The sequence below is a fragment of the Mytilus galloprovincialis genome, chromosome 5 (assembly GCF_965363235.1).
Source record: "Mytilus galloprovincialis chromosome 5, xbMytGall1.hap1.1, whole genome shotgun sequence".
Taxonomy (NCBI): Eukaryota; Metazoa; Mollusca; class Bivalvia; order Mytilida; family Mytilidae; genus Mytilus; species Mytilus galloprovincialis.
The window spans coordinates 17,978,443-17,994,296 of NC_134842.1; the positions used below are offsets into that span (position 1 = coordinate 17,978,443).

A 15,854-nucleotide genomic window follows, 5' to 3' on the forward strand; every position below is an offset into this window, starting at 1 on the left:
GTGTATATATTATATACGTACCATAATGTTTCTCCATTGTTTTCCCCTTTGCCAGTATGTGTGTATATATTATATATGTACCATAATGTTTCTCCATTGTTTTGCCCTTTGCCAGTATGTGTGTATATATTATATACGTACCATAATGTTTCTCCATTGTTTTGCCCTTTGCTAGTATGTGTGTAAATATTATATACCGGGTACGTATCATAATGTTTCTCCATTGTTTCCCCTTTGCCAGTATGGGTGTATATATTATATACGTACCATAATGTTTCTCCATTGTTTTGCCCTTTGCCAGTATGTGTGTATATATTATATACGTACCATAATGTTTCTCCATTGTTTTGCCCTTTGCCAGTATGTGTGTATATATTATATATGTACCATAATGTTTCTCCATTGTTTTGCCCTTTGCCAGTATGGGTGTATATATTATATACGTACCATAATGTTTCTCCATTGTTTTGCCCTTAGCCAGTATGTGTGTATATATTATATACGTACCATAATGTTTCTCCATTGTTTTGCCCTTTGCCAGTATGTGTGTATATATTATATACGTACCATAATGTTTCTCCATTGTTTTGCCCTTTGCCAGTATGTGTGTAAATATTATATACTGGGTACCTACCATAATGTTTCTCCATTGTTTTCCCCTTTGCCAGTATGTGTGTATATATTATATATGTACCATAATGTTTCATTGTTTTGCCCTTTGCCAGTATGTGTGCATATATTATATACGTACCATAATGTTTCTCCATTGCTTTGCCCTTTGCCAGTATGTGTGTATATATTATATACGTACCATAATGTTTCTCCATTGTTTTGCCCTTTGCTAGTATGTGTGCAAATATTATATACCGGGTACGTACCATAATGTTTCTCCATTGTTTCCCCTTTGCCAGTATGTGTGTATATATTATATACGTACCATAATGTTTCTCCATTGTTTTCCCCTTTGCCAGTATGTGTGTATATATTATATATGTACCATAATGTTTCTCCATTGTTTTGCCCTTTGCCAGTATGTGTGTATATATTATATACGTACCATAATGTTTCTCCATTGTTTTGCCCTTTGCTAGTATGTGTGTAAATATTATATACCGGGTACGTATCATAATGTTTCTCCATTGTTTCCCCTTTGCCAGTATGGGTGTATATATTATATACGTACCATAATGTTTCTCCATTGTTTTGCCCTTTGCCAGTATGTGTGTATATATTATATACGTACCATAATGTTTCTCCATTGTTTTGCCCTTTGCCAGTATGTGTGTATATATTATATATGTACCATAATGTTTCTCCATTGTTTTGCCCTTTGCCAGTATGGGTGTATATATTATATACGTACCATAATGTTTCTCCATTGTTTTGCCCTTAGCCAGTATGTGTGTATATATTATATACGTACCATAATGTTTCTCCATTGTTTTGCCCTTTGCCAGTATGTGTGTATATATTATATACGTACCATAATGTTTCTCCATTGTTTTGCCCTTTGCCAGTATGTGTGTAAATATTATATACTGGGTACCTACCATAATGTTTCTCCATTGTTTCCCCTTTGCCAGTATGGGTGTATATATTATATACGTACCATAATGTTTCTCCATTGTTTTGCCCTTTGCCAGTATGTTTGTTTATATTATATACTTACCATAATGTTTCTCCACTGTTTTGCCCTTTGCCAGTATGTGTGTATATATTATATACGTACCATAATGTTTCTCCATTGTTTTGCCCTTTGCCAGTATGTGTGTATATATTATATACGTACCATAATGTTTCTCCATTGTTTTGCCCTTTGCCAGTATGTGTGTATATATTATATACGTACCATAATGTTTCTCCATTGTTTTGCCCTTTGCCAGTATGTGTGTATATATTATATACGTACCATAATGTTTCTCCATTGTTTTGCCCTTTGCCAGTATGTGTGTATATATTATATATGTACCATAATGTTTCTCCATTGTTTTCCGCTTTGCCAGTATGTGTGTATATATTATATACTTTCCATAATGTTTCTCCATTGTTTTCCCCTTTGCCAGTATGTGTGTATTTATTATATACGTACCATAATGTTTCTCCATTGTTTTGCCCTTTGCCAGTATGTGTGTATATATTATATACTTACCATAATTTTTCTCCATTGTTTTCCCATTTACCAGTATGTGTGTATATATTACATACGTACCATACTGTTTTTCCATTGTTTTCCCCTTTGCCAGTATGTGTGTATATATTATATACGTACCATAATGTTTCTCCATTGTTTTGCCCTTTGCCAGTATGTGTGTATATATTATATACGTACCATAATGTTTCTCCATTGTTTTTCCCTTTGCCAGTATGTGTGTATATATTATATACGTACCATAATGTTTCTCCATTGTTTTGCCCTTTGCCAGTATGTGTGCATATATTATATACGTACCATAATGTTTCTCCATTGTTTTGCCCTTTGCCAGTATGTGTGCATATATTATATACGTACCATAATGTTTCTCCATTGCTTTGCCCTTTGCCAGTATGTGTGTATATATTATATACGTACCATAATGTTTCTCCATTGTTTTGCCCTTTGCTAGTATGTGTGCAAATATTATATACCGGGTACGTACCATAATGTTTCTCCATTGTTTCCCCTTTGCCAGTATGTGTGTATATATTATATACGTACCATAATGTTTCTCCATTGTTTTCCCCTTTGCCAGTATGTGTGTATATATTATATATGTACCATAATGTTTCTCCATTGTTTTGCCCTTTGCCAGTATGTGTGTATATATTATATACGTACCATAATGTTTCTCCATTGTTTTGCCCTTTGCTAGTATGTGTGTAAATATTATATACCGGGTACGTATCATAATGTTTCTCCATTGTTTCCCCTTTGCCAGTATGGGTGTATATATTATATACGTACCATAATGTTTCTCCATTGTTTTGCCCTTTGCCAGTATGTGTGTATATATTATATACGTACCATAATGTTTCTCCATTGTTTTGCCCTTTGCCAGTATGTGTGTATATATTATATATGTACCATAATGTTTCTCCATTGTTTTGCCCTTTGCCAGTATGGGTGTATATATTATATACGTACCATAATGTTTCTCCATTGTTTTGCCCTTAGCCAGTATGTGTGTATATATTATATACGTACCATAATGTTTCTCCATTGTTTTGCCCTTTGCCAGTATGTGTGTATATATTATATACGTACCATAATGTTTCTCCATTGTTTTGCCCTTTGCCAGTATGTGTGTAAATATTATATACTGGGTACCTACCATAATGTTTCTCCATTGTTTCCCCTTTGCCAGTATGGGTGTATATATTATATACGTACCATAATGTTTCTCCATTGTTTTGCCCTTTGCCAGTATGTTTGTTTATATTATATACTTACCATAATGTTTCTCCACTGTTTTGCCCTTTGCCAGTATGTGTGTATATATTATATACGTACCATAATGTTTCTCCATTGTTTTGCCCTTTGCCAGTATGTGTGTATATATTATATACGTACCATAATGTTTCTCCATTGTTTTGCCCTTTGCCAGTATGTGTGTAAATATTATATACCGGGTACGTACCATAATGTTTCTCCATTGTTTCCCCTTTGCCAGTATGGGTGTATATATTATATACGTACCATAATGTTTCTCCATTGTTTTCCCCTTTGCCAGTATGTGTGTATATATTATATACGTACCATAATGTTTCTCCATTGTTTTGCCCTTTGCCAGTATGTGTGTATATATTATATACGTACCATAATGTTTCTCCATTGTTTTGCCCTTTGCCAGTATGTGTGTATATATTATATACGTACCATAATGTTTCTCCATTGTTTTGCCCTTTGCAAGTATGTGTGTAAATATTATATACCCGGTACGTACCATAATGTTTCTCCATTGTTTCCCCTTTGCCAGTATGGGTGTATATATTATACACGTACCATAATGTTTCTCCATTGTTTTCCCCTTTGCCAGTATGTGTGTATATATTATATACGTACCATAATGTTTCTCCATTGTTTTGCCCTTTGCCAGTATGTGTGTATATATTATATACTTTCCATAATGTTTCTCCATTGTTTTCCCCTTTGCCAGTATGTGTGTATATATTATATACGTACCATAATGTTTCTCCATTGTTTTGCCCTTTGCCAGTATGTGTGTATATATTATATACTTACCATAATGTTTCTCCATTGTTTTCCCATTTACCAGTATGTGTGTATATATAACATACGTACCATACTGTTTTTCCATTGTTTTCCATTTTGCCAGTATGTGTGTATATATTATATACGTACCATAATGTTTCTCCATTGTTTTGCCCTTTGCCAGTATGTGTGTATATATTATATACGTACCATAATGTTTCTCCATTGTTTTTCCCTTTGCCAGTATGTGTGTATATATTATATACGTACCATAATGTTTCTCCATTGTTTTGCCCTTTGCCAGTATGTGTGCATATATTATATACGTACCATAATGTTTCTCCATTGTTTTGCCCTTTGCCAGTATGTGTGCATATATTATATACGTACCATAATGTTTCTCCATTGTTTTGCCCTTTGCCAGTATGTGTGTAAATATTATATACCGGGTACGTACCATAATGTTTCTCCATTGTTTCCCCTTTGCCAGTATGGGTGTATATATTATATACGTACCATAATGTTTCTCCATTGTTTTCCCCTTTGCCAGTATGTGTGTATATATTATATACGTACCATAATGTTTCTCCATTGTTTTGCCCTTTGCCAGTATGTGTGTATATATTATATACGTACCATAATGTTTCTCCATTGTTTTGCCCTTTGCCAGTATGTGTGTATATATTATATACGTACCATAATGTTTCTCCATTGTTTTGCCCTTTGCAAGTATGTGTGTAAATATTATATACCCGGTACGTACCATAATGTTTCTCCATTGTTTCCCCTTTGCCAGTATGGGTGTATATATTATACACGTACCATAATGTTTCTCCATTGTTTTCCCCTTTGCCAGTATGTGTGTATATATTATATACGTACCATAATGTTTCTCCATTGTTTTGCCCTTTGCCAGTATGTGTGTATATATTATATACTTTCCATAATGTTTCTCCATTGTTTTCCCCTTTGCCAGTATGTGTGTATATATTATATACGTACCATAATGTTTCTCCATTGTTTTGCCCTTTGCCAGTATGTGTGTATATATTATATACTTACCATAATGTTTCTCCATTGTTTTCCCATTTACCAGTATGTGTGTATATATAACATACGTACCATACTGTTTTTCCATTGTTTTCCATTTTGCCAGTATGTGTGTATATATTATATACGTACCATAATGTTTCTCCATTGTTTTGCCCTTTGCCAGTATGTGTGTATATATTATATACGTACCATAATGTTTCTCCATTGTTTTTCCCTTTGCCAGTATGTGTGTATATATTATATACGTACCATAATGTTTCTCCATTGTTTTGCCCTTTGCCAGTATGTGTGCATATATTATATACGTACCATAATGTTTCTCCATTGTTTTGCCCTTTGCCAGTATGTGTGCATATATTATATACGTACCATAATGTTTCTCCATTGTTTTGCCCTTTGCCAGTATGTGTGTATATATTATATACCTACCATAATGTTTCTCCATTGTTTTCCCCTTTGCCAGTATGTGTGTATATATTATATAGGTACCATAATGTTTCTCCATTGTTTTCCCCTTTGCAAGTATGTGTGTATATATTACATACGTACCATAATGTTTCTCCATTGTTTTGCCCTTTCCCAGTATGTGTGTATATATTATATACGTACCATAATGTTTCTCCATTGTTTTGCCCTTTGCCAGTATGTGTGTATATATTATATATGTACCATAATGTTTCTCCATTGTTTTGCCCTTTGCCAGTATGTGTGTATATATTATATACCTACCATAATGTTTCTCCATTGTTTTGCCCTTTGCCAGTATGTGTGTATATATTATATACGTACCATAATGTTTCTCCATTGTTTTCACCTTTGCCAGCTGTATGTGTGTATATATTATATATGTACCATAATGTTTCTCCATTGTTTTCCCCTTTTTGCCCTTTCCCAGTATGTGTGTATATATTATATACATACCATAATGTTTCTCCATTGTTTTGCCCTTTGCCAGTATGTGTGTATATATTATATATGTACCATAATGTTTCTCCATTGTTTTCCCCTTTGCCAGTATGTGTGTATATATTATATACCTACCATAATGTTTCTCCATTGTTTTGCCCTTTTGCCAGTATGTGTGTATATGTTATATACGTACCATAATGTTTCTCCATTGTTTTCACCTTTGCCAGCTGTATGTGTGTATATATTATATATGTACCATAATGTTTCTCCATTGTTTTCCCCTTTGCCAGTATGTGTGTATATATTATATATGTACCATAATGTTTCTCCATTGTTTTCCCCTTTGCCAGTATGTGTGTATATATTATATACGTACCATAATGTTTCTCCATTGTTTTGCCCTTTGCCAGTATGTGAGTATATACTATATAAGTACCATAATGTTTCTCCATTGTTTTCCCCTTTGCCAGTATGTGTGTATATATTATATACTTACCATAATGTTTCTCCATTGTTTTCCCCTTTGCCAGTATGTGTGTATATATTATATACCTACCGTTTCTCCATTGTTTTCCCCTTTGTCAGTATGTGTGTATATATTATATACTTACCATAATGTTTCTCCATTGTTTTCCCCTTTGCCAGTATGTGTGTATATATTATATACTTACCATAATGTTTCTCCATTGTTTTCCCCTTTGCCAGTATGTGTATATATATTATATACTTACCATAATGTTTCTCCATTGTTTTCCCCTTTGCCAGTATGTGTGTATATATTATATACCTACCATAATGTTTCTCCATTGTTTTCCCCTTTGCCAGTATGTGTATATATTATATACGTACCATAATGTTTCTCCATTGTTTTCCCCTTTGCCAGTATGTGTATATATATTATATACATACCATAATGTTTCTCCATTGTTTTCCCCTTTGCCAGTATGTGTGTATATATTATATACTTACCATAATGTTTCTCCATTGTTTTCTCCTTTGCCAGTATGTGTATATATATTATATACTTACCATAATGTTTCTCCATTGTTTTCCCCTTTGCCAGTATGTGTATATATATTATATACATACTATAATGTTTCTCCATTGTTTTCCCCTTTGCCAGTATGTGTGTATATATTATATACATACCATAATGTTTCTCCATTGTTTTCCCCTTTGCCAGTATGTGTGTATATATTATATACATACCATAATGTTTCTCCATTGTTTTCCCCTTTGCCAGTATGTGTGTATATATTATATACATACCATAATGTTTCTCCATTGTTTTGCCCTTTGTCAGTATGTGTGTATATATTATATACTTACCATAATGTTTCTCCATTGTTTTGCCCTTTGCCAGTATGTGTGTATATATTATATACATACCATAATGTTTCTCCATTGTTTTCCCCTTTGCCAGTATGTGTGTATATATTATATACATACCATAATGTTTCTCCATTGTTTTCCCCTTTGCCAGTATGTGTGTATATATTATATACCTACCATAATGTTTCTCCATTGTTTTCCCCTTTGCCAGTATGTGTATATATTATATACGTACCATAATGTTTCTCCATTGTTTTCCCCTTTGCCAGTATGTGTGTATATATTATATACTTACCATAATGTTTCTCCATTGTTTTCTCCTTTGCCAGTATGTGTATATATATTATATACTTACCATAATGTTTCTCCATTGTTTTCCCCTTTGCCAGTATGTGTATATATATTATATACATACTATAATGTTTCTCCATTGTTTTCCCCTTTGCCAGTATGTGTGTATATATTATATACATACCATAATGTTTCTCCATTGTTTTCCCCTTTGCCAGTATGTGTGTATATATTATATACATACCATAATGTTTCTCCATTGTTTTGCCCTTTGCCAGTATGTGTGTATATATTATCTTTTCACAATTCCAATCTGTATTGAATGTTCTCTGGATCTGGAAGCAGTAGCTACAAAATATGTTAAGATACTCATGTACTTCTGGCATTAGTCAAAATATGTCGATTTTTAAACCCTCTTAGGAAGTATGGAAAAGGATGTATAAATTAAATGGAAAAGGATAAAACTAAATGCCCCCCTCTTTGAGAAGGGTTATGAAAAAAAAGAAACCAAGCAAGCAGTCACAAAAACTTTTAAGACTGCCTGAGACAAATGATAAAAAGACAAGAGGCTGTCACAACGACAGCAAACCGGATTTATTAATATGATGAATGGTGAAAGTGAAAATCGTCAATATCAAATTTGACCTCCATTTTGTCATCAGTATCAACATATTAAAATTTGAAAAGCTTAGATTGAATGGTTCATGAGTAAATGCAACAACGTGAATGGAAAGACCATTTTACAATCTTTGAAGAACCATAACTCCTGAACGGTAAAAGTCAAAATCGTCATTATTGAACTTGACCTCTATTTTGCCATCAGTAACAACACATAAAAATTTCAAAAGCTTTGGTTGAATGGTTCATGAGAAAATGCACGGACACAACTGGAAACGCCATTTATCAATCTTTCAAGAACCATAACTCCTGAACAGTAAAAGTCAAAATCGTCATTATTTAACTTGACCTCTATTTTGTCATCAGTAACAACATATTAAAATTTGGGAAGCTTTGGTAGAACAGTTCATGCGTAAATGCACGGACACGACTTGAAACTCCATTTTTTAATCTTTCAAGAACCATAACTCCTGAAGATTGCCATTATTGAACTTGACCTTCATTTAGTTGTCAGTAACAACATATTAAAATTTTAAAAGCTTCGGTTGAACGGTTCATGAGTTAATGCACTGACAACATTTGATTGCCGCCCGCCCGACCGGCCGCCCGACGTACATCCCCAAATCAATAACCGACATTTTTGTCACAAAAATCTGGTTAATAAAAACAATAATCCTACACAAAAAAAAATAGAGAGAGAAAAAAACAAGGATTGTTCTAAAAGAACAAGCATCTCTTGCTGTACAAAGTGGAATTAGTTATGTTTTTTCATTTACTTAACATATTCAATGCATCAAATTTTTTTCATGTGATAAATGAACCCTGAACTTATTACTGTAGACCGACAAACAAGGTAGCACTCTGCAATTTTATACTAAATAGACACATTATTATGAATCTAACAACCCAGTCTTTGGGTTGTTTGACCCATTCAGGGTTTGAAAACAATCTAGGCACAAGACAATTGAGGCTGAGTTTGCAACCAGTAAAATATCCTCTGACAGAAAATGCAAACAATAATAATAACTTAAGTTTTTTGGATAATGTATGGTTGCATTCTCTTTTTTCTAAAAGAGTTTTCTAATGTCAAAATATAGAACATGTACTTACTTCTCAACATTTGGATACAGACTATCTAAATTGGTCAGCTCTATAAAATGGGTGACAAAAAATGTAAAAGCCTGTTAAAAGAAATAAATTAATATGAATTAGAAGAACTGAACAAAAACAAATCTTATGCATATTATTCATAAGGCATTTAGTACATTAACAACTAAATATGGTTTAGTTGTCTCCTTCCACTTTTCCAAAAACAGTGTCCATCATCATTATATATTACAAAGAAAATGTTTCTTGTATCATATTATGTACTTTAAATATTCCACTGAGTTGTATTTCATTAATATTGTTTAAACTCATGATGGACTGTCCATGCAGTTAAAATATTACAGGAAACAATTTCTTCTGTTCTTTGAAATTACAACTAGCATTCTCCTTTGAATAAGAAAACATAAACATTGTGCTATAATGTGCATATTTCATTTACATTTTGCCAATTAAGGAGTTTGGTGATGATGACAGATCTTTTATCATTTTTGAAAAACAGAATAGACTTAAAATGAAATAATTGTTGCATAATTGAATATACCTTTATTCCTAGTAGAAATTCACAAACTGAATGACATATTCCAACTCCTTCTTCAGCACTTGTACCTGAAAACAAATTAGGGATGACAAGGGTAATCTTTACTTCTTACTAGCTATAAAGGGATTTCTAAAACAATATTACCATTATAAGAGGCAATAAGTTAACAAATATTATAATTTTATATTAAATACAGAAAATATGTGTACTCTTTTTGTCTGAATTTAGAATGTGAAATTAAATGAATAACCTTTAGTTTCAAAACATAATTTGATAATTTTTTATCAAGTTATTTGAATTTCAAGAAATGGATATTCATCTTCCAGTCAGAGATATAACTCTATAGGGTCATTCCAGGAAATAACTTGCGTGTGTCATTACAGATACTTTCACCTTAAATTTTCTAAATCTGTAATAACATATGCTTGTCATTTGTAAAATTATTTCATTTATAGTGGGCTCTAGGGAACTTTTGAGACTTTGGCAGAAACTAAATGCATAGCCTTGATAACTAATTTTTTAATTAAATTAATAAATTTTTGATGGACCATGGTAAATCAATGAGTCGAGGCTATTAAGGGATAAACTTAGCTGTGATAACAAGGCTCGGTTATTAAAGGAATGTAACTTATTATATAAGACACTTGGGAATTACTGAGAAACTTGTGCAGAACCTCATTACATGCTCTGGTCATTATTAATATTTCTTACAATAAATTAAACTATATTGTAATTAAGCATGATGTATGTCTGAGCAAATGCTTTGAAGTGATATAGAGAAGCTGTGATAACACCCTTTAGTTATTACAGGCATATTTTTTCTGTAATAACATATACTAGGTGAACTATGAAAAATTGGCAAACTATGAACTGTTATATCTTTAAATAGTTAAGTATACATATAGAAAAAAGTAATATCAATAGAACTTGTATACATTTTAACTAAACTAATGATGTATATTGTCCCTTTGAAACATGTAACATACATATGTTATCACAGTTCTTTGATTTTTTAGTCCACAATAACAAATGTATGTTATTTTCCTGTAATAACCCTATAGAGTTATATCCCCGACTGTCTTCAAATTGAAGTTTTTCTGATGAAAAAAATTTGTGTTTGATTGTTAAAAAAAACTTTAATATATAAATTCTATCTTATATTGAAAGATATATACAAAGGCCAATAACTTTATCGAATACAAAAAGCAATACCTCTTCCAAGTTCATCAATTATAATCAGAGATTTGTCTGTTGAATTCTGTACAATGTAGTTAATTTCTCTCATCTGAAAAATAAGCATCTTTCTTCATCACATTAATAATGAGCAGGGTAATAGTAGACACTTACTAAAAGAATTTTTTTTATAAGATATTTGTTGTTACTTTTCATATATATATATATATATACATATGTTATTTAGCAATATATCTTTTAAATTTGCTTGAAATATTTTCCACAAGAATCTTAGAATCAACTATATACTGTCTTTATTCCATCTTTTTAAATGGTATCCCCACTCTTTACAATAGCCAATAGAGCATACAAAGAGGGGGTAGGAGGAGTTCTGATCTCGAAATCCCGGGCTTAAAAACATGAAATCCTGAGGTCCCAAATTTAAATAAATTTAAATCCTGACATCCCGAAATTCGAAAAAAAGAATTCCTGGATCCTGAAAAGGTCAAATCCGAAATCCCGAGCTTAAAAAACACCTGATCCGAGAGTCCTGATTAAGGTCCTATCCCCCCTCATAAAGTAGATAATATCTGGAAATATTTTTAAATATCTTAACTGATTTATTTGCTGTTCTTGCTGTTATTATGTTCCATTGATATTTTATAATTAGCTAGTTACTTAATTCTTAAATTGACCTTGACCTTTCTCCTATACTAACCTCAACCATAAACGTGGAGGAGTTAGTTTCCATGTCATCGTCACTGCCGATCCTAGAGAAGATCTGATTGGTTATTCTAAATGAGGCATACTCTGCAGGCACGTAGGATCCGATCTGTGCCATGATCTGTAGCATGGCGATCTGTCGTAGGTAGGTACTCTTGCCACTCTGAAAATAAAACCAATATAGCAGCTGGTTAAAATGAGTGAGAGGCTCTACATAACAAAGTACTGAGTAAAAATAGGTTCTACTTACATTAAAGGAGTAAGTTCGGTAAGTGCCATATTTGGCCCAAATTATAAAGTTCATGGTTACAAGACAATAATTGTTTTAAGTTGCATGAAAGGCATGAGAGAAGGTTATACAGAGCTGTTTTTGTCAAAGTTTAATTCTAACACGTTGAATTTTACATCCCAAAAAGGTCAAAATAAGGGATTTTGGTGAAATTTGACAAAATCAGCCGGATTTCAACCAAATAAAGGACCAGGAAACATAGAGCGCAGGCGTCGACAAGCTTAATATTCAAATAAGACATGTTAAATGTCTTCACAAACATTATTTTAAAAGATCTTTGTTGTCGACGTATGCGCTCTATGTTTCCTTTCAAATAATCTTTGGAAATTTACTCATTTTCATTGATTTTTTCTTGAAAAATCAATATGAGTACAACTTGTGACGTCATAATAAAACGCAGGAATGTAAAATTTTCAACAAAATGACTTATATCCTATCTAGTCAATGTATTAGCTATAATTTATCGTGATATTGGTAAATAAATCCGAATTTGAAATTTATGCTAAAAAAGGGGGCCATTTTAGGACCTTATCGAACATACTCCTTTAATGGGGAGAAACTTTTTATGTTCCAATAATTTGATCAATCCATAGTCCCTATCTCTTCAAAATTTTTAATTAACATTTATAATTTAAAATACAATTTTTTAGAGAGATTTTATTCTTTATTCACACAAGTTACATGGTTAATAATAAATTATTCAGTCATTTTCCTGTTTCATATGCCATTCAAGTATAGTAACTGTCAGGTTGTTTATGACCTATAATTGTTAAAATCCAACATACAAAGACACTATAATAATGATGCTTACCATATTTGGTCCTGTTATGACGATAAAGTTACTGTCATCAGATGCATACTAGAAATATAAAAATATTAGAAGTTTATATTCATAAAATATCAACATTCACAGGGGTGAGAGAGTGTATAGAGTACTAGTTAAAACTTCTTATCATTATGTGCCTGTCTGGCCATCAAGGCAAAGTATTGCTCCTTGTTGCTAGTCTTTGTTGGCTTTCTTCCTTCTGTAAGTTGGTTAATGCCATACGTTACAGATATCAATGTGTTTATGTTTATTGCTTATATAGATTTTACAAGTTTTAATATGAAGGCTTGCAAAATGACTAAATCAAAAATGCCCCAAATACTTTGTGCCAAAAAAACATAATAAGAAGTGCATAATGGCATTAAACTATTTTAAATATTCTGAGCAATGCCAATAATGTCTGCAGGAATTTAGAAGTGGATCCAAATGTGTACTGTAGTGTAAAGATGTGTTAAAAGTTCATATCATACCAAAGTAAACACCAAACTTACTGGGATTAAGAAATGAACATCATGTGAGGAAGATTCTGTGTAAGTTTTACAAAAGTTGTTTTTCTATTATGTGTTTGAGTTTCTGCTACAAATGTGGGATGGAGGGATAAACAGACAAACGAGTGGACCGAGTTCCCATCACTACATACAGCCTGCTTCATTAAGCAAGATGTGCAAAAAAACTGTACTTACTGTATTATTAGGTACAGGAGTGTCACAGCAGATCTTTTCTAGGATTGGATGTCGTCCCTGTTTGATAGCCAAAGTGTCAGTGAATTCTGGTCGCACTGTGTAAACAAAGATTAAATCAGTCTCTTTAAAGCTGTATTTATTTTATTTTTTTACATTGTGTTGACACACTGATGGTAAATTTATTGGATTTTCACATACAGATGAGAACAACTATACATTATGGAGAAAAAAAATTATTCAGATTTCTGTGTATCACAAGTAACCTTGGTTTAACTTTCTATATTAATAACCTAATCAAAGTGACTGTAAGCACTGACATGTAAAGATTGCTTTAATTTATCAGTGGGAAGTAAATTTAATATTGCATTGTATAAAGCATGGGTTGTAGTTTATTCAACAAAAATTCTAGACAAAGGACGATAACTCCAATTTCAAAAGATGACTTTAACAATGACATCAATTAAATTTTTAGAAAATATAATAGATTCCTGCACCTTGCAAACGTTATGTAATATTTTTGACAAGTGTATCATCATTTTGTGACTTGAAAATCTGAGCATGTATTACATTGATAAATTTCTGGAAACGTTCATGAATAAGATGTTTAGAATGTTATGATCAATGCACTATATTTTGTGTATCAAAAAGGTAGTGATAAGCCTTGGAAGATTTAGAAATCAAGTCAGTAACATAGGGTTTTGATTGCATTTCATTCAATCTTTACTTAAAAATCAAGTTGTTTTAAAATGTGCATATAGTGAAATACTATAACAAAAAGATTCTCACTAGTGTTGAGTTATTATCCTTTGACCAGTTTGAAGGTGGTAAAATAAAAACAATAATTTTAAAGTTCTTTAGTATTTATCAATTTGGGGAGGGCCAGGTGGGTGATAAAGACAAAAGATCGGCTTATATTTGCTGACAACGCATCATCGGAGAACCACACAATTTATAACATATGTCCTTATAATTTCCCAGTGTGCAATAGCTTAGAAACAAATGTAGCAGAAATATAGATTCTGGTCATCTTAATGGCAACCAATTAGAACTGTAAAAATTATTATACTTACCGTAATTAGACAGTGTACAACTGTTGGCAAAGGATAGTAACATGTCCAGCAGGGATACAGCTTCTGTAAGTTTGTATAGACACCCAATCTGGTCCCTGATACTACCTAGAACCTCTTTTACCACTCTGTAAGATATATTGCAACAAGAGATTTCAAATGATGTTATATCAGTAGCATAAAATAACATGCATATTAGGTATTAGTAATATTAGCTTTAACAAATAAAACGTCTTGATGTACCTCAAGAAGTAAATGTAGGTCGCAGTGAACAAAATACAGTTGAACAAGATTTTCTAAGGTAAGATTGTGAAAAGTCAAGATATTGACTATGAAAGTTTCAGGCAGAAATTATTTTCAGGTGAACCAGATGACTTGTTCATGTGATATGTCCTTGCAAATGTGAGTTTTTAAAAATAGCAAAGTAATGTATTTCTCTAATTCTTAGTTGAATTCTACTTTTCTACAACCGTTTTTTTATTTTTTTTAATCCACATGCTAATAATTTCAAAATGACATAAAAAAGATGTGGTGCATACTTCAAAATAACTCGCTACACTGGTAATTCAGTGTGCACCACATTATTTATGTTATTTCTTCATAGACCGAAAAAAATATTAAAGTCATTCCTTAAATAAAGATAAAAAAAATCTTAATAGATCTTGGAATTCATGGACTTTCATTATTAACTTATAACGAGGAGTATAAACTTACATGTTGGTCATTAGATATATCTCATGGAGTGACTGTCTAATCCTGTCTGCAAACAGAAGCAATAAAAAAATATAACATATCTTCAAGTTAATAAATCTCAACATATGATTGAACATGCATGATTACAAATGTAGAATGCTATTTTACATTTGTCATAAAAAAGGACAATCATTTCATTGGAAACCAAGGCCTAAACAAACTAGAGGCTTTAAAGAGCCTGTTTCGCTCACCTTGGTCTATGTGCATATCAAACAAAGGACACAGATGGATTCATGACAAAATTGTGTTTTGGTGATGGTAATGTGTTTGTAGATCATACTTTACTGAACATTCTTGCTGTTT

The 15,854-nt window shown here is 32.1% G+C and overlaps 1 protein-coding gene across 1 annotated transcript in view; it reads right to left on the reverse strand.

The window, feature by feature from the left end:
• LOC143075304 (mutS protein homolog 4-like) overlaps positions 1-15,854 on the reverse strand; it is a 77,111-nt gene that overhangs the window by 6,037 nt on the left and 55,220 nt on the right. The window contains exons 15-23 of the mRNA XM_076250677.1: positions 15,513-15,558; positions 14,802-14,926; positions 13,732-13,826; positions 13,034-13,081; positions 11,929-12,096; positions 11,250-11,322; positions 10,041-10,105; positions 9,503-9,573; positions 8,019-8,122 (exon numbers count right to left, since the gene is read on the reverse strand). Coding sequence (XP_076106792.1) covers positions 8,019-8,122; positions 9,503-9,573; positions 10,041-10,105; positions 11,250-11,322; positions 11,929-12,096; positions 13,034-13,081; positions 13,732-13,826; positions 14,802-14,926; positions 15,513-15,558 — 795 coding nt within the window. The remainder of the gene's footprint in view (positions 1-8,018; positions 8,123-9,502; positions 9,574-10,040; positions 10,106-11,249; positions 11,323-11,928; positions 12,097-13,033; positions 13,082-13,731; positions 13,827-14,801; positions 14,927-15,512; positions 15,559-15,854) is intronic.